Source organism: Augochlora pura, chromosome 7 (genome assembly GCF_028453695.1).
Source record: "Augochlora pura isolate Apur16 chromosome 7, APUR_v2.2.1, whole genome shotgun sequence".
NCBI classification, from domain to species: domain Eukaryota; kingdom Metazoa; phylum Arthropoda; class Insecta; order Hymenoptera; family Halictidae; genus Augochlora; species Augochlora pura.
Window position 1 is genome coordinate 15750724 of NC_135778.1, and position 24463 is coordinate 15775186.

The 24463-nt window shown below is 40.0% G+C and overlaps 5 protein-coding genes and 1 long non-coding RNA gene across 9 annotated transcripts; 3 read left to right on the forward strand and 3 right to left on the reverse strand.

The window, feature by feature from the left end:
• The first annotated feature begins 929 nt into the window (after positions 1-929).
• On the forward strand, positions 930-1636 carry LOC144473580 (uncharacterized). Its single transcript, XM_078187550.1, has one exon. The coding sequence runs from the start codon at positions 930-932 to the stop codon at positions 1569-1571; it is 642 nt and encodes a 213-aa protein (XP_078043676.1). The 3' UTR covers positions 1572-1636.
• A 27-nt stretch (positions 1637-1663) lies between these two features.
• LOC144471946 (uncharacterized) lies at positions 1664-3759 on the reverse strand. Its single transcript, XM_078184561.1, has 3 exons — positions 3509-3759; positions 3138-3425; positions 1664-2774 (listed from the first exon to the last, which is right to left on the reverse strand). Exons 2-3 carry the CDS (start codon positions 3138-3140, stop codon positions 2412-2414), a joined length of 366 nt encoding a protein of 121 aa, XP_078040687.1. The 5' UTR covers positions 3141-3425; positions 3509-3759; the 3' UTR covers positions 1664-2411.
• Positions 3760-5040: 1281 nt separating this feature from the next.
• On the forward strand, positions 5041-7240 carry LOC144471947 (uncharacterized). The gene is made up of 2 exons (XR_013494363.1): positions 5041-6382; positions 6806-7240. It is a non-coding gene; the product is annotated as an uncharacterized LOC144471947 (long non-coding RNA).
• On the reverse strand, positions 7133-18371 carry LOC144471944 (tyrosine-protein phosphatase non-receptor type 2-like). 4 transcript variants are annotated; one of them, XM_078184560.1, is made up of 9 exons: positions 17806-18370; positions 16777-16938; positions 16444-16706; positions 16136-16361; positions 15906-16058; positions 15556-15721; positions 15182-15326; positions 14990-15100; positions 7133-7509 (listed from the first exon to the last, which is right to left on the reverse strand). In XM_078184560.1, the coding sequence occupies exons 1-9, from the start codon at positions 17899-17901 to the stop codon at positions 7446-7448; spliced, it is 1386 nt and encodes a 461-aa protein (XP_078040686.1). In that variant the 5' UTR covers positions 17902-18370; the 3' UTR covers positions 7133-7445. The 4 variants fall into 4 exon arrangements, with proteins under 4 accessions (XP_078040686.1, XP_078040685.1, XP_078040683.1 ...); XM_078184559.1 differs by lacking the exon at positions 7133-7509 and having other exon boundaries at positions 11834-15100; positions 15182-15317; positions 17806-18371; XM_078184557.1 differs by lacking the exon at positions 7133-7509 and having other exon boundaries at positions 11834-15100; positions 17806-18371.
• A 524-nt stretch (positions 18372-18895) lies between these two features.
• On the reverse strand, positions 18896-20785 carry LOC144472460 (abasic site processing protein HMCES-like). The gene is made up of 6 exons (XM_078185568.1): positions 20733-20785; positions 20412-20634; positions 19810-20121; positions 19629-19736; positions 19372-19526; positions 18896-19248 (listed from the first exon to the last, which is right to left on the reverse strand). The coding sequence occupies exons 1-6, from the start codon at positions 20783-20785 to the stop codon at positions 19092-19094; spliced, it is 1008 nt and encodes a 335-aa protein (XP_078041694.1). The 3' UTR covers positions 18896-19091.
• Positions 20786-21561: 776 nt separating this feature from the next.
• Positions 21562-23957, forward strand: Ica69 (islet cell autoantigen 1-like protein). The gene is made up of 6 exons (XM_078185951.1): positions 21562-21684; positions 21909-22177; positions 22285-22627; positions 22714-22989; positions 23052-23664; positions 23818-23957. Exons 1-6 carry the CDS (start codon positions 21674-21676, stop codon positions 23944-23946), a joined length of 1641 nt encoding a protein of 546 aa, XP_078042077.1. The 5' UTR covers positions 21562-21673; the 3' UTR covers positions 23947-23957.
• The last annotated feature ends 506 nt before the right edge of the window (positions 23958-24463 follow it).

Genomic DNA, 24463 nt, shown 5'->3' on the forward strand with positions numbered 1-24463 from the left:
TATATTTCGCAGAATAAAGTAAAAATATTATTAACAGTTAAACTCTAAATCAAAAATAGTTTCTCCGAATTACAGTACTTCCATTTTCCGTGATTTAAAATTAGTGCATTTTAGACAAATGAAATTAAGTCTTGCGACACTTGCAACCCTTTTGCAAAGCTTTTCGAATATAAACAATTTCGGCGATTTGAAAATTATTTTGTAACGTGATGAAACAATTTCGAGTAGTGCTTTAGAGTCATCTGTCGAGTGTAAAGAGTTAATTTTTATTAATTCGCACGTTCTCTTGTTCGCGTTTAAAATACTACAGCATTGCTTCTACTGTATTAACAACGTTAAACAAAGAAATGAATTTCCATATAATTCTTGCTTAATCTGAGAGATGAAAATTCTTGTAAATACCCACAGAGAATCATCGAAGGACTGTAAAAATCGCTGGAAACGCGTCGACTTTGAAAAGCTAATAAGAAGCACAAACTTCCGTGTCAATTACCCTGAAGTGATCGATGACTCAAGAATTTACTTAATAAAACGTAACCGAATCGAAGCAACTTCCCCAGAATAATTACTGTCTTTCTGTTCGACGAAACTATTGCAACCCTATGCAAATAAAACCGGCAGATCTACACGTAGATATTTTCCAAGTAACTTTTCCCTTGGAACGTCTCCATGATTTCCAGATCATGACGAAAAATCGCGAGACGAGGCATTCTCGCCTAAAACAAAAATGCGCAGCAGTGTTCTAGGTCATCGTGGATCACTCGGAACGGACGGCTCGCGTTAGTGCGTCGTTAACAATATCCCAATGTTTAGCGATCGATTTAGCAGGTGGTTCGATACGGTCTATAAAAGTCGGAGCGTCGCTTCCGTGTATCTTAGTTCCACTTAGATAGCCGAATACCACGTTTCGTGACCGCCACAGTTCGAGAATGGATTTTGTTCTTTCCCTTAGCTTGGTCTTCCTACTGAACTGCGCAGGGCTCTCCGAATGCAGAGTCATCGCCGACGAGGCCGCATCGACGGCGTCGTCCAGCACTGTTCTGGCAGAAGCCACAACAACACCGGGCACGGGGATCTCGTCGGAGGCCGTTAAAGAAACGCTCGAGAAACGCGAAATATACTCCGATGCGTCGTCCGATACCTCGGCCGCATACCCCGTCGACGAAACGTTAAAGTCGAACCCGACGACGGCTGCCGAAGAGGAAGCGACCAGCAGCGTACCGTTGATCATAGATCTAGGAAATATCCCGAACATTCGTCTGAGACGGTCCGATTCGAACGAGTTTACAGATAGCGCGGCAACTGACCAGGACGGCGGACCAACCGGGGACGACTCCGACGCGGAGATCGGCGAGGATCCGGTGGATCAGGAGTCCGAGGACGATCCGGCAAATATGCGGGAGGAAAGACACCTGGATTCCGACGAGATGCTCGAAGGAGTAGGCCAAGGAAGGATGTTCGACGGCTCGGATCATCGTCAAATGCCGCTCGTGGATAGAAGGTACTGGTCCAGCGAAGAAAACCGACCGAGGCGCCATTTTATCACGGTTCCCATATTCCCGGGCAGATGATAACGCTCGAACAAAATTAATTTGGCAATCGATGATCTGTTTCTGAATAAAGGTGTGTTCGCAGAAATTGCAGACAAATAATTTGATCTGTTTCTTAAAAATTTATTTGGCTAGTCTCGGTCGCTAAAAAAAGTCGTATCACAAACTCGGTGTTCTTTAAAAAAAAAAAGCTCTACGCTCGAGGAATCGAGAACGACGTTAAATAGTAATTACATTAAATAGGTGCGAAGTTTGCTTTGGTTGATAGCTTGTCGATCTTAAGATTAAGGGGCTTAATCGGTAACTGAGTGATCACGCGGTCACGCTTCTCTCGTTCACGCATAATGAGAACAATAGCGGAGATCGGCACGGTGTAGGGATGCTGTGAAATCTGTAGCAGCCGGTTTCTCTGCGAGTCGTTGTCTTAGAAGAGAAGCCGTTGTTGTCACCTCAAGGTTCCGCGAATTAGCAGCGTGGCTATTTTTGCTCGACCTCTAACAATGTACTAAGTGGCGCAGCTACGTTTTCCTCCTCCTCCTCCTCTTCTTCTTCTTCTTCTTCTTCTTTTGCTTCTAAGCCTCTTCGACTTTATGTCAACTACCGCGTGTTGTAGACTGCTTCTTAAGCACTCCTGTCCTCGCAGCTCCGCGTTCTCGGCGAATCCTAGCTACTTCGGGAACCGCGAGACTTCTGCTTCTAAAGTCGCCAGGATTCGGTTCAAAGGATGTCCTCTTACGCTTATGGTAATCCTAATGAAAGACGATCGTCGCCGTGGGAATGCAAGTATGTCGGGACCAAGGCCACACGTATTTCTTTGGTTTCCAAATCACTGTCCAGTTCTGCTAGGTTGTCAACGATGACTCAGAATCGGTAGCCGCGGCGGTTCGCCTCTCGGACGCGCTCCCTGTACGCCAGCTGTTGTCTGTAGACGAACAGAGGTCGGAGGGCGTACGTTCCTGCTGCGGTCTCGAGATCGTCTTGATCTTCCACCGCGGCGACGCTGCGTTTCGCGATCAAGCCGCTGTTGACAGTATCCTCGGGCATAGTCAGTCTGCTCAATAGAAGACCGTAGACCAACGGAGATGATTCTGCTGCCGGGTTCAACCTGGTCGGATCTTCGATCAGAACCGGAACTCCAACTACAGTCTCCGCCGGGTCGCTCGACGGCCTCGCCGGAAGTGCTGCGCCGCAACCGACGAGGGCCAAGAAAACTGCGATGGCAATCTGGAAATGATTTTATCTGTTAGCTCAAACTGCCAGGTGCTGTCTTCAATTATTTGTCCTGCGTTTTGGTAACCTGAGGATTTTGATCTGTTTTAATTTGTCTCGTTTTCGTGCTGATAATTTTTCGATATTTATTAACAGGACTATTATATGATCATTGTATGTATGTATAGTGCATAAGATGCACAGCAGAATTAATTTCAGTTTCTTGGGAATTAATACTACAAACTAATACTAGACATGTTATGGTTATGTTAAGATTCATTTTGAGAGTCCACTTAAGGAACGAAAAAGATCACAATCGTCAGGTAGCCAGTCTCTTAGTCGACGAAGTGTACGAGCAATTTTCGAAGTAACTCTTACCATTTTGCTGTGTGGTTCAAGGCGTTCTTCTCCCCGAGTCCGAAGAATAATGGCTCAGCCTCCCAAGTCCGATTGTTAAAGGAGATGATACGAGGATCGTTGTGTCTCTCTTGACGATGGTGTCAGTCAGCCGATACAAGAATCGATGTCTCTCTCGACGATGGTGTCAGCCAGGTGATACAAGACTCGATCGAAGCGTCTCTCAAGTCTCCAATTGCCAGATAGGTTCACGAAGTGATAGATCCGTTTGGACCGATCAGTGGCGAGTTTGTGCCCCTGTGAAGCATTCTTCGGGCATTTATACGAAACAATGACGTCAAACGGGAGCACGCTAATGGTACAGTGACGTATCGAGGCAAGTGATAACTGACCTGGTAAACTGGAGAGACCGATGCGGCACCCGGCAAACTTGCATCCTTCCTGCCTTGCACCGGCGGCTTGTTTTCACCGCGGCAAGGATGAATCCTATGGTTCGAACATCGGTGACTAACGCAGTTCGTAAACGACGCGTCAACCCCGCTAATCGAGCACGCGGAACATGGCGGCGGTTTCGCCTCACGAAAATGTGAAATGCGCAATTCGCGTGCCGTGCAGGGTCAACAAAATATTTAACAACGGCATACCGACGTTGATTCTGGCGGTCGCTCGGCCACGGTCGATTTGTAGGGGGTCTCGGTTCGATCTCAGCACCTGAGCGCTTCTGATTCGATAAGGAACGATGGCTTAAGGTTGTGTCAAGGTTTATGCCTTAAGGTCCAAGTCTTAGAGAACTCTTTCAAACGGTAATACAAATATCACGATATTTGCACTATGGATACCGATATTCGTTGTTACTCTTAACGAGCATGTTTTTGCATTATACAATATATTTTCTATGATAAAAATGTTCTTTTATCTTGCTTAACGCAGATACTTGTGGATCAGAGAACTCAATGAAGCATAACAGAACGTAAAGAGTATGAAACGAAACTTAAATTCAAACGACAATTCTTGTATAGTTATACTGACTTCGTGTGCCCCGCGAAATCCAATCGCTGCGATACTTCACGAATGAAATTGGCAGACGAAACATTGGAACAAGTGGAATCGTACATTGCAGATAATTTATTATCAGATGCATCGACGAAGAAATCGTAGGTATCTCGTAATGCAAATATCTCGATAATTTTATTATGTACGTTTATTACCGTGTGAAAGACATCTTAGTGTCTAAGACCCAGGCTAATTATTATTATGCGATTTTCGAAGAAGTGTTTTACATCACTACAACTACTGGTCATCCATCTGCCAGCCTTAATGTTTCTGCAACCCTTTGCCGGACGAAATCATCGTGGTCTGTTAATATAATTCTGAAAAGTGATTCAATCTTTTCGTAGGTGGACATCAAAAGCTATTCAATAGAGACAAAACTTCGTTCCAAAAAGCGAAACGAACATTTCATCGTGTTTAATAATTTACCAGAAGTTTCAAGTAACATTTTCCTGTTGTACGCGCCTCGCGTATTCGCATAGTTTGATAACTTCGGATTTCGCAACAGATCATTAAATTAAGAGTTGCATAATTGAATTCAATGAGGTTCCAGGAAATTCGATTCCATTCCAGTTTCTCCAAACGCGTTTACCAGGTAAATGCAAATTCTTCGTACAGTCGCATTAAGATGCAGTTATTAAGTGGTGAATCGAAGCCTCGGATTTTGTCGCCGCGACTTCCGGTGCCACCGGCGGCGCGGATGATTCGACCGAGGTACGCGGAATCGGGGGCATGTTACGCAACGTTCTTAAATGCGCGTCCGAACGACATTTCCCTTGAAGCACGGCTGCTTGTTTATACGCTTCGAGCGAGTCACGCGTGCATGCGTCGGGCCCGGAAAACACGCCTCAGCAGCTTTTAAAAGTCAGTTTTCCGAATGCTGTCGCGGTCAGTGCTGGCTCTGATCGCAGAACACGAAGCACTTTCGTGCGCGGTCGCGACTCTGCATCGTTCGTCTCACGATTTCTCGTTATTCAAACTGAAAATCTGTCTTTCACTTTGAGAAAATTGTTTTAAGCAATTTTCCATCGTCTTGAAAATCTATCTTTCACGTGAAAGAATAAGGAATGTCTGAAAATAATTTTCCATCGTCTTTTCCATCTGTCTTTCACATCGAACAGAAAGCATTTAAAAATAATTTTCCATCGTCTTGTAAATCTGTCTTCCACATCGAACAGGGAACGTTTAAAAATAATTTTCCATCATCTTGAAAATCTGCTTTTCACGTCGAAGAACAAGGAATATTTATAAAATAATTTGCTATCGTCTTTTCCATCTGTTTTTCACATCGAAAAACAGGGGATGTTGAAACACCATTTTCCATCGTTATCTTCCCAAAAATGCGCCTCGAATCGACGCACCATGCTACTCGAATAATATTACTTGTTTCTTAACACTTTTTACTGACCGGTTATTCGAGCAAAAATATTATTGGTAGAATAATTGAATCTATTAACATTTTTATATTTCCATAACATTACCTTCGAGCAATATATATATACTTCATTTTTGTTTTCTTCATCGCGAAGGGTATCTAATATATTTAAATAAGTATATAGTAATACGGGAGCTTGCAGAGATAAGATACATGGATAATAAATTATTGCCTGCCTTGGTAAAAGGGCATTTTATAGGTGATTTATAGGCTACCGGTCGATAAAGCGTTAATTCTTGTTTATTTTTTATTTCTTGTTAATTTTGCGATTAACTCGCGGATTTTCGTACAAGTTTTCAGGTATCGTTTGAAATCGTCGTAGCATAATTAAAAAAAATTCTGCCGCTACAAAAGAATTCTTTAACGTTAAATAAATCGTTTAAATATGGTGCGATTAAATTCGTTCGATTTTTTTTTGTTACTGTTTTAAAGATATTCCGAATAAAAATGCTGGATATAGGAAAAAATAACTGGTCTACCGTACCGTTTAAAAATCATGAGAACGTAATTTTTTTGTAGTGTCATCTACGCGAACCCGGCGATGATCTTCGAAGCCCGGAAACGAGAAAATGCTGTATTATAATTAGATTTTCACCGCAGAAAATATTAGCACGACTTTCATAATCATTAGAAATTTTAAAGCGCGTTACGTAATCGTTTACAACGTTTATACGCCGCGGATCGTTGCATCATTGATTCTTATTAATTTAATCAACATTTTGATTACAGGTTAACGAATTAATTCAAGAACCTCGGCGCGATTTCCTCGTGAACGTGCAGGGTGAGTGAAATAATATAACCATTGTCTTACGAGTTGATTTTAACAACAATCGTCTTCTATAAAATATACTATATTGCGTAATGCTTTTTGGGTATCATTTTTTATTGACTCAAAATTCGTTGGAAATCCGTAAAATCTCGAAACAAATATATAGGAACAGGTTTTTTATTTTTTTTTTTTCGTATAGTGAAAATTTACCATATCGTTGTTAGATTTATAGAAAAAAAAGAACAGAATATACATAATTTGCCTGGATCATATTGGTCCATCCTGTACGAGGCTTTCACCACGAGAAACCGAACGGAGCCGTTTCCAGCTGAACAAACACTTCGAATCAATTTTAAAACTGACTTTGAAATCGCAAATATTATACACTTAGCGAATAACGATCGTTGATTAAATAAAAACATTTCTTGATTGCAGATTGCGTAAGACATATCGAGAGGACTTTGCTTTAAGAAATTACGATTGTCAAGGAAATACAATTGTCAAGAAATTAAAATTGTCAAACAAATAAAATTGCCAGAAAAATAAAATTGTCAAATAATTACAATTGCCAAGAAATGACAATTTCCGTCGAAGCCAGTGCACGCGACGAATCGCTCCGCGGAACAAATGTTACTCACCCCACGTCCACGGAAGACGAAAGGGATGAAGATCGAAGAAGATCGGGGGAAAAAGGATGAGCTCGCGAATGAACGTTCCTCGTGGTCGCCGCAGGATCGAGGAACGCCGAATATTCAAACCTCGTTGTACCAAACAAATTGATTTATTTCCTCCAGTTTATGCAATTGTTCATTGGTGTCTTGAATAAATAGCTTCGATTAGCTCGTGTAAAAACTTCTCGAAAATAATGAATAGTTTCTGTTGCGTGTCCGTTTATTCGTATATGTCGTGGCTTCGGTGTATGCGTGTACCTTTGTGTGTGTGTGTGTGTGTTTGTTTGTGTGTTTGTTTGTGTGTGGATCTGTGTACGTGACAAATGTGCAGGCGTATGTCGTGTCTGTCTTTTGTGTTTCTAGGGCACTTAAATCGCGATCACGATTTTGCGTTCTTAGGATATTTAGATCGCAGGCTCGGCCTCCTCGTTCACGGTATCGCTGGTTTCAGTAGTATCGCTTTTAGATCTGAAAGAAATCACCAGATTGAGGGCATTTCGAGGCTGCAGGGAAGACAAGTACGAGTTATTAAGAAAAGCGCAAGACAGACGTTAGTTTGGTACGGTGATAGAACTGTTAAAAAAGTGGCCGAAGAGCGTACGGTCGTGTGTTAGTATTGACAACGAGCTTTGACAACCAGGAAATTTCGACATCCTTTCTTGAAATTCTATCTTCCACAGATACTTTTCATCTCATTAATCTTTAGCACGGGATACCTCACTGCATATATCACAAAAATTAAATTATAATACTCCGTGAAACAATTTAATCACATTGAAAATTCAAAGGAAAGGGTGTCACTCTTTCATTTGAACATCCGATAAATTTACGTGACAGCGAAAATTCTTTCACATGTTCAATGTGCCGTCGGGTTGTCAAAGGTCTCTCCTCGAGGGGCGGATCGTTGATCAAAACTCATACCGATCTTCCCGGTGGGATTGTTAGGTGAAAACAGGGGTTCGGTAATGACCGACGAGTTCCGGTCTAGCAGATCGAACAAAAGATCGGAGTAATCAGCACAAAAAGTCAAAATGGAACAACATTTTTCATAATTATTCGCCGTGGCAGGAAGTCTGAACACGTACAGCGAGGATAAAACACAAACGTTTCTCGGGTAACGAAGGTGTTGCGCGCGAAGCAATGGCACAAGGCGAAGAAACCGAGAACAAGAGTTTCAGCGAGCGATAACGCGAAGATGGTTAACATTCACCTTAACATTCGGCGAAGAGACGCCGATATCGCTTCGCGCGCAACAAACACGCCAAAAGCGCCGCTTACGCGTATCCCGAAACCCGTCGCTCCGTCGCAACAACGAGAAGGCGGGGGTGTGTGGTTGGTGGAATAAAAAAAGTTGGAAAGTACGAAAAAATCCTTTCCTGTATTGATCGATCTAATATGCAATGGGGGACCTCGTCTACGAGTCTCTCTACATGGGAGTAAAAAAAGAATACGCGTCGTGAGAGCGCCATGACGGCGTTTACGCCGCTCAGTGTTTTCTTATTAATCAATTTGTTCTTGTCTCTCTCGTTTTCTTATATTTTTTTTCTTTTCTCTTTCCGTTTTTTTTTTTTTTTCGTCGTCGATGCGAACAACAGTTTTATTGCATGCAATACCTCCGCCATGCGATCCAAGTAACTTGTTTTGCTTGACTCTAAATCCGTAACTGGCGGGGCGCGTGTAAAGAAGCGAAGTGACGTTCTCCGAACTCTTTTTTTGTCTTGCTAGCGAAAATTTTGCGGGTCTGCTCGACCAGGATTTGTTCGTTCGTATTGGTTTCTCCGTATCGCTCTCTATTCGTCGAGCCGTGTGTCTCTATATCGTATTTTGCCTCGGAAGATTATTATTATTATGCTCGGTGAGTAAAATGATCGCTGCCTCAATTCACTTCTTTCGCCCCCATCTCTAGTTCTATCGTTCTATACTCCCAATCTCTCTCTCTCTCTCCCTTTCTCTCCCTCTCTCTCGCTCCGTTCGTGTCACTTTTACATTAAAATACCACTCGATATAGTTCTACAACGATACATCGTAAATATAGTTAACGTCGAGTCGCAGGATGCAACAGGCATCAGGGAGAAGTAACTTCCAACCGTGTTGCCCGTTTTTTTGTTAGTGTCCCGAGGACGCGGAGTCGATCGGGGCCGAAACGCCACCCACCCCCCCGATCGATCCACCTTTTAATAGTCTCGCCTTTACTTTCCCCTTTCCCAATCTCTCCTTTCCACGAGCGCAACTCGATCCTTAAATTTAATCTGACCGCCAAGCCGTCGATCGAATCACGAGGATCTTTCTTCCCCTCCCCCCCGGCTCGGGATTCGTCCGAGCAACGCCGCAAAAGTCGCAGTAGAAAATATACAGGAGATTTCAAAAACTGCAGGTAGAAAATGATCGAGCCGTGTGATAAAACGGTGCTTGCGCGTCCACCAGGCTGCAGACATCGACGAAATTCTCGTAAACAATCGAAACGTTTTTATATGATTTTTCGCAGAGTTTTGAAAAATTCGCAGCGTTCTGAAAAATCGACAGCCTGATATACTCGTATTTCTACCTCAGTCTACGAGCTACCTTGTATACGCCTAACACGCCGCCATAAAAAATCCCCGCGCAGCGATAAAAACACCCGCCAAAGAATTTCTCCCTCATTCGCGCGATAGAACCTAATTGTTTAGAAACCACCCCCCCCCCCCCCCCCCCCCCCCCCCCCCCCCCCCGCCGTCTAAATACCCGTCGTATCAAAAATTAATTCTTATTTAAATTCCATGTGTCAACGAAACGTATCGTCGTCAAGCATTCTCGTGATTCTCCGTGGCCTCGCCATCAGTCTTTTCGTTCTATTAAACTACAATGTCCGTTTAGCGTTTTAAAAAACTGTGGTCTCACTTCCGCGATAAAATAGTTAATGTCGTTAAGGCTAGTCTTCGCCGGCCTTGCCGATGGGCGGAGCGTGAACACGGCCGCCATTCGCGCCGGAAACGCGAATCCGTTGCACCTCGTGGTCCGATCTGGTCTTGGCAATCAGGCGATAATAGATTTACTGGAACGATTATCTATTTATATATTGTCGGGTAATAAAGGATTCACTTGCTCGATGTGTCTACGCTCTTCCACAAGGTCAAGGGGTTGCGTATAGTATATAATTACAGTATAGTAATCGTTTAATGCTACTAACGGTCGTATCTTTCTCACTGCGGTTCCCTTTTTCTACCTTCTCTCACATTCTCTCTGTCTCTCTCTCTCTCTTTCTTTCTCGTTTCTCTCTTTCTCATTTGTTCCTTTTCTTGCTTTCGTACGTGTAGGCACTTAACTATGTTTCTGCGGTTCCATGTAATTAAAACGTTAATGTCTATTGTACACGACGGTCAGATTATCGGATGCGGAAGAAACGAACAAAAAATTTTGTACAAAAGCCAACATTCTCCTCGTCGTATGCTTTCTTTTGGTATTCAAGCTCGATCGTCTGATTTCCGATTGAGAACCAATCATCGATCACGTGCCGTCCCGTTGAACATTTCAATATCTCGAAATCTTACGATCGGACGCTGTTAGTCTCTTTTTACTTTTCTCATCTCACTCTCGCATCCCTCTCGCGTTCATTCACCACTTTCACGCTCGCACTCTTTCTCTCCCATTCTCTCTCTTTCTCTCTCTCTTTCGATTCTTCAGCGCGTGCACACGCTTCCGAGAACGTTATATCAGATTCTTTGTTTTGGAACTTTCAATTAGCACCGTGTCTTTCATGGATTCTCTCGTCTCTCGCGCTCCGTCGTCCTGTCACTCCCTCTCATTCGCACCGTTCCGGAAGCTTCCCGCGATCAACGACCACAGAAGGACCAGGGTGAACGTACAAAGGAGACACGATCAACCTGTTTCGTTCTGAACAGTTGCATGAACAACTGGGGGACCCCGAGGCTGACCGCGTCACCACGCCATCGTTGTGAACCGTTCTCAGACGAAGGGTGCGATTTCATGATCTCGGCACGATTCGCACGCGATCGATTTGCCAATTGATTCGCCGCGATGTTTTCAATGACCACTACTGGAAGCTTCTGAACGTGAACGATCTTCTTTCGTAAAGCACAGGTTCTTCGATCCGTATTCGGCAACCACGATCGCATGTTTCGCGTCGTATCCGTGGATCTACGATTTTCGCAAAAGAAAAAACGGTAGCAGATTAAAAATTCAATTTGTAAAACGAAATGTCTCGAAACAAAGTGTATGCAAGCCGAGTTGTTTTTTGGTACACGGTGAGTATGTCCAGCGCCATAAAAAAAAGTATGCGATTATAATACTGTATGAAACGTTTTCGATAGAGAGATCTATGGAAAACCTACTGGCGAGTATTTGCAGAGTCCTCGAGAAACGGTCGGCCTGATCTTCGTTAGAAGTTCCAAAATGCACTAACATCGGACCCGGTTCGTCAGGGACCTGCAGACGCATTAATACTGACAAGATTTGTATGTTGCACAGGGGACACCGATTCCTACGAATCAGAGTGTCACTCGTAAACTGAAAGCCGTCGATGGCTTGTTCGATTACATGTTACGTTTAAGAAAATGGGCTTACTTTTTCCACACGCTGCACGCTCGTAAATAAACAACTTTCCAGAAAGTTCACATGCAAAAGCTTCCGTTCTTCAACCGCATCCCTCGATACGAACGTGTTGTTTCACACTTGAGGAAAACGATAGCGGTTTTCGCGGTCTGCGCCTCGCTAATTGTTCAATATATATATATTTATTATATATATATTTATTTTATATATATATATATATATATATATATAATATTATGTTAGTTCAAGTTGCAAAATGCAGCTGCTCCGATCGCACACGCCTAATTGTCTAAACCACGCTCTAGGCAGAAAATCAGGTAACGAGATAATGGTGCACACACAGGTAGACGGTACCAACGACAGAATACTGTATTAACTTCGAACATATGTAACATCGCTTCGAATGGAACATGGTGTCCCTTGAAGCAAGCATGGCCAGAGTTTACCCCATGGAGCGGTGTCTTGGCTTCGTTATGAACGAGAGCAATAAGACCACGCCCACGTGGATAGAACAAGCACGATAAAAAATAGAAGGGCACGATCGACTACTCAGAACGAATCAAGTTACAAAAAGGATGCGCTGTTTTACTAGACATCCTCCCACCTCTGTATCTCCTGCCGCCGGTGCTGTCGCACTCGAAAAATTGATGGTAGCCTGTCCCTTTGAAAAACTCGGACGTCACTTGTTCCATCGCTCTCCGAGGCAATTCGAAATCTTTGCGCTGCCCCATACCTGCTTCAAGGTATGATTGCTGCGTCGTAAATGATCGACGCGACTATGAATGCGGCTTACCCGAGAACCCCGTTTTTGTTTTCTGACTTTTCTGTTTTTTTTTTGTTTTAGCAAAGATCGTATTCCAACCTAGAGCTAGCAACGTACAAAAGTACAAAATACAATTGGTTCGCGCCGCGGACTCTCTACGCGAACACTGCATCCCCCTTTACCCTCCTCGCGACATTTTGTTCTGTTTGTAACACGACCCGACAAGTATCTGCTACGCGAGCTTAGTAAACCGTGACTTACGTAACAGCTCAGCTTAATAATACAGGCTTAAACGCGTACTTCAATTGTTTTTTCTTCCTTTCTTTCTTTCTTAACCTGATCTCCTCTAAAAGCAATTAGACGTATTCAGTCTTTCTGCAATGCCCAATGGCTTTGTATTCCCATTGAGCAAATCGGTCGGAAATAGTACTTTAGAAGAATGTTTCGTTTCAACAACCCCTCCTTTACTATCACTACCTAGCGCGACGGTGAGGTTTTTCAAGTTGTTTGTGTAGAAAAATGCTTTAAAAAGGTGTTTAAAAATGTATAAAATTAAGCCCACTAACGGCGATCATGAAATAGATGCTTTTCCAACTTGTTTTCCCGATTCAATGAGTTTCCAATGTCTGTTTGCACGCGTCCATATTAGAGTATCCGGACGGCATCAGGCTCTACGAATGGTTGTCGAGTGCTGTCTAGGTTCATGTTTGCGAGGAAGTTCCTACGAATCGTCAAAATATCTAATTTTCGTAATTTAGTTGATTGTACATTTAGTTGATGCACTTTGATTCGGCCGGATGTCGTTCCGATATCCGTAACAATGGTGCAAAACAGTTGTAGAAACTGATCGAAGTCGAACGAAGGCATTGAACGCATGCATGTCAATTCATACGGTGTACAGAAATTTTCGTTAGCTTCTAACTCGTTTGGCACCCACTGTGTTTCAACATTAAAACGTAAGAAATATGCAACAGTCACGCAGAGACTGCGTGACACGCACTTCCGAGCTCGTTAATTGAAACCTTTTCGTTTCCTCGATTGTCGCTAATTACTGCAATGAAATTCGTTGCTAATGTCCTTCTGTATTATGTATGCGCCAGGAATGCGTTCAAGAGTTCGTTCCCATATTCATGATCTCTCATGAGCTTCTTTGTGAAAGTCTGCGAAATGTTACGAAGTACACAATCGAAGGCACGAGTTGCCAGTTAACAGAATATCTCGGTAGCCGGCGTTCCTCCAAGGAAGAGAGAAAATCAAAAGTATACCTGTTTACTCATAGCCCCAGGAACAAGTGTCGAATGAAAATCACGATAATTTGAAAGGAATAGCATGTCCAAAGTAAAGGATGGGCCATGGTATGTCATAGGTATGACTTATGCTAATTCTAGTATATTTCTTTTTTTTTGAGAATATTCTAATAGAAGATTGGATTCTACTTTGTCGGGCAAGTTACTTAAAAACATTCACTGTGTGTACTATAGTTAGAATCGTTAACATTTCTCTACATCTATCACGAATATATTCATTAGAGTCTAGCGAAGTGATCGGGTGCTTGTAAACTCTAAGAGAATGATATTGATACCCTGGACAATTACTGACAATACATCTAATTAATTTAGAAATCGTTGAAATCAAAGAGACATCGCTCATTTGCTTTTAAACTTCGAATACCGTTTGCGAAGTGATTAGATAAATAGAGGGAACTAAATCTAAACATGATAAAGTAATACTTATTTACGTCTCTGTATTAGAAAGCAAATAATTAAGCTGGCTGACTGAAACGTCGTGCACCCACTTCGTATAATGTCTATCATATATGAAAGCCTACGGTTATTACGACGTATGAGTAAGAAGGCATTGACTCATCGCTTCTTTTAGACCCTTACGTAGGTTTTTTTTTCCTTTTTAAGCACCAGGTGCAAATGATAGACTTATTTCTGATTAACAATGCCAACAAAATGTCCGACTCAATGCACCTCCTATTCCTTCATCATAATTGGGAACATGAGCACGAAATAATCTACTCACTTCAAAAACTTCGACTGTCAAGGGAACCTAATGAAAAGAATCTTTAAAAGAATGTATACCGTCTAATATTCTACGTACTCATCGAGTAAATCACAATATAAAAATACAAATTGAAGATCTCCCCCTTTCTCCTTTTGTCATCAACCTTTCAACCATTTTCTCGTTAGCATCTTTGACGTGCAACAACATCCTTTACAAACGCACTTCCTTAGAATAAGTTACTTCGTTTCCAACGTGTTACTCCGACGACTATTTCCTCCAAATCTGTTACTCCAATGAATTCTATTACTGACTGTAGTACGTTCTCGGACTACTTTCGGTGCTTTCAATTATGTATTATCGAATGCTTCTCCCTGATTGATTCCTTTCTCACGACGACAAGCAATGACATGTGCAATTTATAATGCTGTTAAATATCTCGTGGTGAAAGTAACTATTCTTGAATGTGCGAATCTCCTAGTATCACTGACAGCTCAAAGATCTATGTACACGCGCGACATGGAAACAATTCGGTCCTAACCACGCATGTACAAGTAGCCACAGATTGCTAGAATACCCCCACCAACAATTGCGGCACCTATGCCTATTGAAAGGGGCTTAAATAATGACCTCTTGAGCTTTTGCCATTCTTCTGTCTCCTTTTGTCGACGCTTGATCTCCCGTACGTATGCTGCCAAACGTTCCTTCTTTTCTTTGTGACGCAGACGTATTTCGCTTTTCCTATTCAAATCAAAGAAACAAATTGTTAACAAAAATTACGATATTGAAATTTCTTTTTAAGAAACGTTCATAAAAACTTACATATCTGGACTGGACGGAGGACTACTTGTCTGCAAAGAGTTTTCACCGTCGCTAGTAGTTTCATTCGGCATTGAAACAGCAGATGTTTCCGTTTGAATAGGCGGCTCACTGGGCAATGGTTTATCAGGAGGTCCACCTAATTCATCTATCATTACATGTGGAAGAAGTTACTTCTAATTATTTACTTTGCATTCGTTATTAAGGGGTAATTCCCATTTAGAAGACTCAAGAAACAGGACCTCTGTATTAAAGTTCTGTCAATATCCAAAATATGCCATTTTTATCATATATTATATTAATTTTTTATCTAATCTTTATTTAAAATTAACTCGGACTTCTCATATGGGAAGACCCCCTTAATTAATTGTTCTTACCGTTCCTTGTCGTTGCATTTGAAGTCAAGTCTGTCATCATACTACGTGTTAAGGATTCACCTCGTGGAGGTGGCAAAGGAGGTGGCTCGTCTTCTTCTTCGACGGAAGAATGGCTAATATTATTAACTACGTCGTAATGGTTCGTGTCTATCTCGTTATCAACATTCTGTAAAGATGGTACAAATTAGTAAGAATCGGATAATGTATCATACCACAGTAGTACAGTCTTATTAGGTTTGCTATCAAAACCACAGTTAGTTCGTTAAATGTATCACGTCATCGTAATTATTTAAATTCAAATACTCGAGAAAACCAATAACACTGCACCACTGTGAATTGGTATTAGTTACCACGTTATTCGATGGCAACTGTTTTGCTCCTTCGATGATAGCAGCATATGAAAATCTTAATTGTTCCGGCGTTTGAATTAAACCCATTCTGGATCTTCTCATTTCAATCAACACGTCTCTCACATTTACAGAATTCAATCCGTTTTCTTCTATCTGCAATTAAGTTGAAATTAATTTCTCTTCTAATAATTTAAATGGACATGTTATATATGGTATTTTATAATACTCACCAAAACAAGGCATGTGTCGACTAAGCAAAATGTTCCCGATCTTCCAATACCTGCAGAACAATGCACAACTGGTGGCCCAACATTTTGATCTAATGCTCCTGATTGCCTGACATCGGCCAAAAAACGAAGAAAGGCCGTTGGACTCTGTGGCACGCCGAAATCTGGCCAAGTAGTATAGTGAAAATGTAGTATTTCCCTACTGTCTTTTGATTCCAAATCTGTTAATCTGTGTGCGAAACATAAATATTAGATTCTGTGCACGCTATGAGTCATAGATATTTCAATTAAATAGATTCAATTTATCATACTTCAATATTGTAGTTGTGTAATCCGATGATTCTGTTTTGCTGACATATTCTACTTTTATACCAACATCAGAAAATGTCATCACATCAACTGATAAATCATTAAGAGGCCAATACTGATAACATTTAACTTGATTCTTTTCAATTACTTTATTTAACATTAACACTGCTTTAGAGGCTTGCTCCCATACCATTAACCAAAAATGACCAGCTGTGTTTTCCAATGGTCCTTGAGTAAGAATATATTGTCTGTGAGCTCGATCAACCTACAATAATATCTTACTTGTTAACTTTCTTCCTATAAATGAGAATTATCAGTCTTATCATAACACTTACCTGAATAAGGTTGGCATTGATATAGTCGCATGCCCCCTTCTTGAGGACAATTCTGCTATGATCGTACGGAGCAACATCTCTATAACGGTTCAAATTCTTGTTCCGTGATTTCTTTGATTCATTGCTTGTGTATGTAAAATTGCTGCATTCATTACGTATATGCTGTAAAAATAAAAATGTTATTTCTCCAGCTGTCGCTGATAGTAATTTCCCCAAAAAAATTAAATAACCTGTACCTAGTATGCAGTAAACAAATTGTGTATACGAGTCGAACAAAAATAGAACTTCTAAACGTATACCTGGAATTTATATCGCGAACCTCGATATTCATCCTTGACAATAGCATTACAATACACACTTTATGCAGCACTTAACGTTTTCTCGTGAAAACCACGTTCCGCGTACACAAAACGATACCCACCACGATTTAAAACAATCCAGGCATTGTAATAAATATATCCAAGAAAGGGAGCACGCGAGCGTGATAAAGAAATAAACACGGTCGTTGAATTCCGGCTCGTTATCTATCGAATCGAATTGCATCGTTGTGCGGTAAATCAAATCCGTTTGCAGAACATAAATTAATTGAATACGCTGCCGGTCGAGAAGTGCAGGGGGAATCGAACACAACCGGGAGGCAGAATGGTTGCACCGAATTAATTGAATCGTGATAAGTAAATATTTGGCATGTTACACCCTTTCCCGTGCATGGAAAATTATCGCGCAAAATCTGTGCCCGTACTCGAGCAGAAAAGAGAAACATACACGAGCAATTATTCGCGATAAACCACTGATTCGGCGACACAGTTGGGTCGATAGAGGACAGAGAAATATTTTGTTCGTTGTGTACGCACGACTGGCCGACTGGCAAGTCGTGTCAGCGAAAAACAATTCGACATTGTCGCGTATTCGTATGAAACAGGCTGACACATCGACGACAGGAACGGTCGGTTTCTTTCTCGCGGTAACCGGAAGGAAAGGCAGAAAAAGCGGAAAGGGGGCGGAAGGGAGGACAGATGATCCCTTTACCTGAAAGAGAATCGGCCAGGCTGCTTTCAAGTTGATCTCAAGGTACTCGGTCTCAACGTTGCTGATCCCTTGATCACGCGTCTCTTGGCTGGTCATTCTGTCGGCTCGTTCGTGACTCGGTCTCTTCGGTGCTCGAAAACTGTAAAACGAGACGAGACACGCGAAGAGGCTGGGCCCCGGTCGCGCACGATCTCGCTCTTTCTGTCTCTGGGATAAAGGCGTCTCAGGCACTGAGCGGTGCCATGCGTGACGCGGATTCTCGCGAAGGGCAGCCTCCGCGACACGAGAGACGAAAACGCGCAACCACCACAGCTCTCCCGTACGTAGCACGTACGTGTACACCTCTGGTTCTCTCTACCGTATACACTGCACCCACTCGCGGATTATACCCGGACCCGGACCACACCACCACCGATCCCGTTCACCGCCACTGCCACCGCGAAACACGAGTCAACGTGCTGACATCTTCGGGTAACCAGAGTTTCTTTCCCTCCCTTCTTTCTCTTTCTTAGTCTCCTTTACCGCTGAGTGAGAGATCCGGCCGATGATCGCCGCCATACTGTATAGGTATTCGGGAACAACGCGCACGCGCGTCCTGAAGCGCCAAATGAAACACTATTCTATATTTTTTTAAAACTATCGTTCAGCAAATAAGTTAATCATTTCTTTATTACGACAGATCGGCTCTCTCATTTTTTTCTAAATTTTATTAATTATTTAGTATGGTGAATATGCAGTTCGAGAGAACCACTTCCAACTTTAATGATGCATGTAGAAGTTCTCTTTTAGTTTTCGAGATATTCGCAAAAATATTGAAGAGATAAAGAACAGAAATCCAATATACTAAAAAGATTCAGTTTAAAAAGTTTGTTCCAGATTAAAAGAGAAAATTTTTCAGGATAATGTCCTTAAAAGTAATTTCAAAATCAATGAAATCAGAGACGACTATGTTAAATTGCATATTTACCCTCAATATTACTAATGCTATTATTATTGATGTCTGATGTCAGACATTGTATCTCTGCATATACGAATAAATGGTTACGAAATACCTTCATGAGAACAAAGAGAATGAATTATGAAATGCATGGAAGAAGCGTACTTTTTATTATAATACTGACGATTCCATTAATGATTACATTTTGTTAAAATGAAATAGAAAATTACAGCTATAACATACACTTATAGAAAAATATAAAGAATATGTATAATAATTTAAATAAAAAATTATAAAAACATCGAGGTAGCGTGTATTACAGTTACGTTTCCTGGTGACGGGAAGAAAACTAGTTTTTCGTCATTTTCGAAGGCCTTTCGTCGTTTTTTTTATCTTCACCGCTATGGTCGACATCGGTATTTGTGCTTTTTCGCTTAGCTGACTCCACAGTCCCCTTCTTCAGCCAGGAAGCCATAAACGTGTTAGGGTTACTTTTTTTCTCTTCTCTGTGCGTAATAGAATTAGTAAATCAATAGTCTGGTATGTCACTTGACAGGATTAACAGTTCATAATTCCATCAGGGAAACATTAATTGCACTATGCTATAGAATATATGTATATATACATACCCAGCCTTTATCTGCTTTCTACAATCTTTACTTTTATTTTTCACATTATTTACAAGAGTTGAGACTGTATGCCAACTTAAATCACCCTCTGATATCGATAATTTACATAATCTGTTAGCAGCTTCAGTCAATGACAACTCCTCATTTAGCCAAACCTAAAAACATCTAATAGTAATTAAAACAAGATGAATAATAATAACTAACAATAGTAATTATTCTAAAACGATATATGTATAAAAATGTAGAAAACTGCTTACATGTATATCTTCTTCTGTTTTTAAAAACACTGGTATACGATGGTGTAACCATGAAAAAACATCATTAGACTCTTTTGTAATTATTGTACAACTGTGTATTATTTTACCCTACAAAATAATACATATTGTTAACTTTTACATCAGAGAAAATAACTAAACGATTTTAAGAAGCATTATCTACATCTCCTGTCTTGAATTTATTAAATATTCCTGCCATTTTCAAGACATTGATTCCCTTCCAACCATCTATTTCTGACCATTCATCCTTCCATGTTGTAGGATCATCTACTTTAACTCCTTTTTCTTGAGCTGCATAAATGTAATATGGTTGTTTAGGCTTGTTTTTCATCTTTTCTGCTTTCCATTCATAATAACCTTCACAAATCACAATGCATCTCTGTCCTCGAACGAGCGATGGTGCATATAATTTAGAGTTCTGAAGGTTCTCTAGGCGTGCATTATGCGTTGATAAGGAGTGTTTCCTATAGTCGCCCTGACAAATTTACATGTCACGATTAAAATATCTTTCTTGTTGACAAATTAAGAAGAAATATAAAAAGACGGTCAATAATGCATTCTTATCGCATGTTGCGATACGATAAGCGTTTCGTATGTTTATATCTCGTCGACGTTCTTTGCATTAATGCGTTTGTTGACGATTTAAATAGGACCACGTGAACGTTTCCCCCACCAAGCATACGTTTAATGCACTTAACCTTGTACATGTGTGTGTGTGTGTGTGTGTGTGTGTGTGTGTGTGTGTGTGTGTGTGTGCGCACTGACCTCGTGCCAGGGGGGAATCAGGCTCCACATCATAGCACAAAGTACCCTCTCATCTTTTTGTCCGAAATGTGATCCGGCGACAAGACACGGTAAAGCATCTTTTGGCCCAATGTTATACGATGGTACGTATTCGACGTCACTTTCAGTCCAAGCAGTAACACAACGCTTGCCGGTGCCATCCTTATAATCGCAAGCTCGACCCACATTCTCTGGATCCAAGGAACTGTAAAATAATTTATGAATTTTAATTGCCGCTCATAAAATTAACGTGTTATCACTTAATAACTCTTATTATTAAAATTCCGTGACATGATTACCCACCAAGCCGCTCGACCACACATGTTTCTCGCGCCACTGTAAACACACCCAAACATCAGCGCCACCTATATTTTACATTTTGTATGGCGGGAATCTTTAATTGCATTGTATGCATGTATGTACGTACATATGTACAGCAAGTGTAAGATTTATTGAAATGTACAAGACCAGAAATAAAGTAAAAATTATTTGCACGTGGAAATAAAGTGACGCACGATTATTTCAAAATAACATATAGTTCAGCAAGATAATGTATCGTTTATAACTTAATGTTAAAACTTAAGCACAATTTAAATAGTGCTTAAGCTCGATACTATTTTTATAGTAGATGCGAGACTCCTACCAGAAATTCTGGTTCGCAATATAGTTTGCGTATCGTTGAGACATCTTCTCCCCCACTACTTATAATATTATCAATCGAGAAAATGGTATGATATTTCCTTTTTGACGAAAACAACCTTATGAAGTCAATTTTATTTGAAACATTGTAAATATAATATTACGTACGTAATTAAACCTTCTTAAACGATTAGTTTTTATTCCTATAGAACATATTCCATTAGACCGCGCATGAGCATTGGAAAATAAGATCTCGAAAAACACCGGAGTTTCGCATCTAATCAAATATGGTATATGTACATAGTTCATATCACGGCAAGTTCCAGTAAAAGTAAATTGTACAATACGTACATATGTATATATAACGTATGTACAAGTCATTACCTCGATCTGTCAGGTTGACAGTGAAAGTATGTGCTTGTGTTCTTTTCAATATTAAACTCGATATGTTTTAAACGATTCGAAAATGGCAATAGTGTGTATTGGAGAAATATGATACTTGCATATCGTTTATTTCATCGCGAATCTTATTTAAAAGTCTTTCAAGTTTCTTCGGATTGCTATCATTAACCGTAGATTTACATTTTATCCAAACGTCTTCCATCATGACTTCTTAGTAAGTGTTATTGTAATGTTATTACTATTTAAAACAATGTCTAATTCAATATCATAGTGTTCCTAATTTATGCAACACATATTCGCTTATCGCACATACCAGATAACTCGCTTCCTACGCATTTAAACGACTATGAGGCCGCATTATGTATTCACTTCCATATTTTTCATAGATAAAAATATCTGTTGAAAATTGATTCGAATATATACATATGCAATTATTAGTAATAGGAACATACCAGGTGTATCAGGAAATGGTTTCAATTGTTGGGTACAGAGGACCAATATGCATGATGATTCTGCTATCACAAAAATGCAACATCAGTTTTGGGTCACGAAGCAGACCCTATCACGGAAGTTGGGAAAAAAGGAAGATGAATGTATAGTAGCATCTGACGCTGAGTTAGATGCAAAACTAGAGTTGTTCCGTAGCATACAAGAATCTTGTGCTTACTTACAAAGAGTAATTGATAAGTACCAAGAAAGATTATGCAGTGAGTCTTTATGAAAATAAATAATACTTATAGGAAATATGTATTTACTAGGAATATACTGATTCGTAATATATTGATAATATATTCATTTGTAAAATTTTTAATAGATCTTGCACAAGAAGAAAATGCAATGGGTAGGTTCCTCAAAGATGCTGGTAAACAAGATAAAACTAGAGCTGGCAAAATGATGTCAGCAGTGGGAAAATCGCTGTCTTATTCTAGCCAACAGAGACTTGCTCTAAGAGCTCCATTAGGTCGATTATATCAAGAAGTAGAAACTTTTAGACAGAGAGCCATTGAAGACACACTACAGAATGTCCAGGCAATGGAAAAATCTCGTACAGAATACAGAGCCGCATTATTATGGATGAAAAATATTTCTCAGGAATTGGATCCTGATACAACAAAGCAGTTGGAAAAGTTTCGCAAAGTACAAACACGTGTCAGACTGTATGTACTATGTACTATATATTACTTATACTAATTTTTATATACATTCAAATACAATTATATTCACTGTACTTTTCTCAATACAGGGGCAAGGTGGCATTCGATAACTTAGCCTTAGATTGCCTTCAAAAAGTAGATCTTCTAGCAGCTGCAAGGTGTAATATGTTCAGCCATGCTTTAGTTTTATATCAAAGCACACTCTTAAACTTTACCAAAAAATCGGCACAGGCATACTCAACGATTGCAACGAGTTTCAAAGGATACCAGCGATATGATTTCATGGTTGTAAGAGAACTCGCTGAAACATCTACTAAATTGGCTCAAGAAACTGGCGGAGACGACGACCCTGATGACAAAGACAAGTAAGTTACAGGAATAAAATATGAATACTATAAACTGACTAATAATATATATTTTGCTATAGATTACCATTTTTTGACATGGACTATCATGATAGTATAGAGGAAGCTGAAGAAGTAAAACCAGCCACAGAAAATATAAATGACAACAAACCAGATGAGAAACTGTTGGACATTGAGGGTGACACAAAAGATATACTTGATATGGAAGGATTAGAAACAAGTTCTGGTTCTTCAAAAAATGGAATCGTTCAATTAGATTCTAATACAGAACGTAAAGAGGATCTCCATCAACTTTTTGATAACTTGATTTTAGACAATAATGTGTCACAACCTGGTAACAATATACGAGAAGAAAATCAACTGAAACTAGAAAAAAATTTGGAGAAGAAAGATCTGGAATTAGATATATTTGATAAATCTGGTACGAATTTCAATCTGAGTACTTTGTCCTCTTTAGAATCACAAGATCAAGGAGAACAATCGTTAGAGTCTCTTACCTCCGAAAACTTGGCTCTCTTAAATGATATACTCGGTGACAAACCAAACATTGGCAACGAATGGGATGCAATAGCCACCGATACGTTTTTACCGCCCAATATTTTAAAACAAAGTTTAGGTGATGTAGCACTTGGCATTGGTCAGACAACCATGCCCACAAACAGCATGGATGACAAAGTAAGAAATAATTTATGATATCAATTATTAATTTATGATTTTTTCCTTTTTATTATAATCTTAACATTTAGAAGAACAATATTTTATTTTACAAAACAGTTGTTCATGTTATGGAAAGACAATTGTGACAAGTGTTATTTACGTTTGTTGCAGAAGAAAAATAAATTGCAGAAGACTGGAAAACAAAAAGGAAATTCTTGGTTGGATTTGTTCGCTGAATTGGATCCATTGGCTAGCAATCCAATGGAAAAGCTTTCCAGTGATAGTAACGCATCTGCTTAATTTTTTAAAAAGCACTTAGACTCTACTACCATGATACATGAATAGTTGCAGTTCGCAGCAACGTTCGGAAGAGACGATGATTTTATTTTTATCAAATAAGATGATATTAGGAGCATTATACTACTCCGAACATTTACAATAATATTTCGTACTTATTATTTGAAACTTAACATTCCTGGTGTGTTAGATTTCATAAGAGTAATAAGGAAGAAAAGTATGCTGATAAGAATCAAAAGTATTTCAATTTCGTAAGTATCTTTTCAAGCTGTGTACCAAAGATGTAAAATCTGATAGTTTGTAAACGTGTGCTAGTCAAATACTTCTTTTAAATACATTACAAATATTGCTTCATGATAAGAAATAGAGTTATCAACTTTCCTACTTATATTTATAATAAAATATAATCGTTGAAGTTAAAAGTATATATCATACAAATATTTGTAATTTGTTATTACTTCACGATTCGAATCTTTCTTCGTACGATCATTTTTGATATCATTGTCACAATCGGGCGATT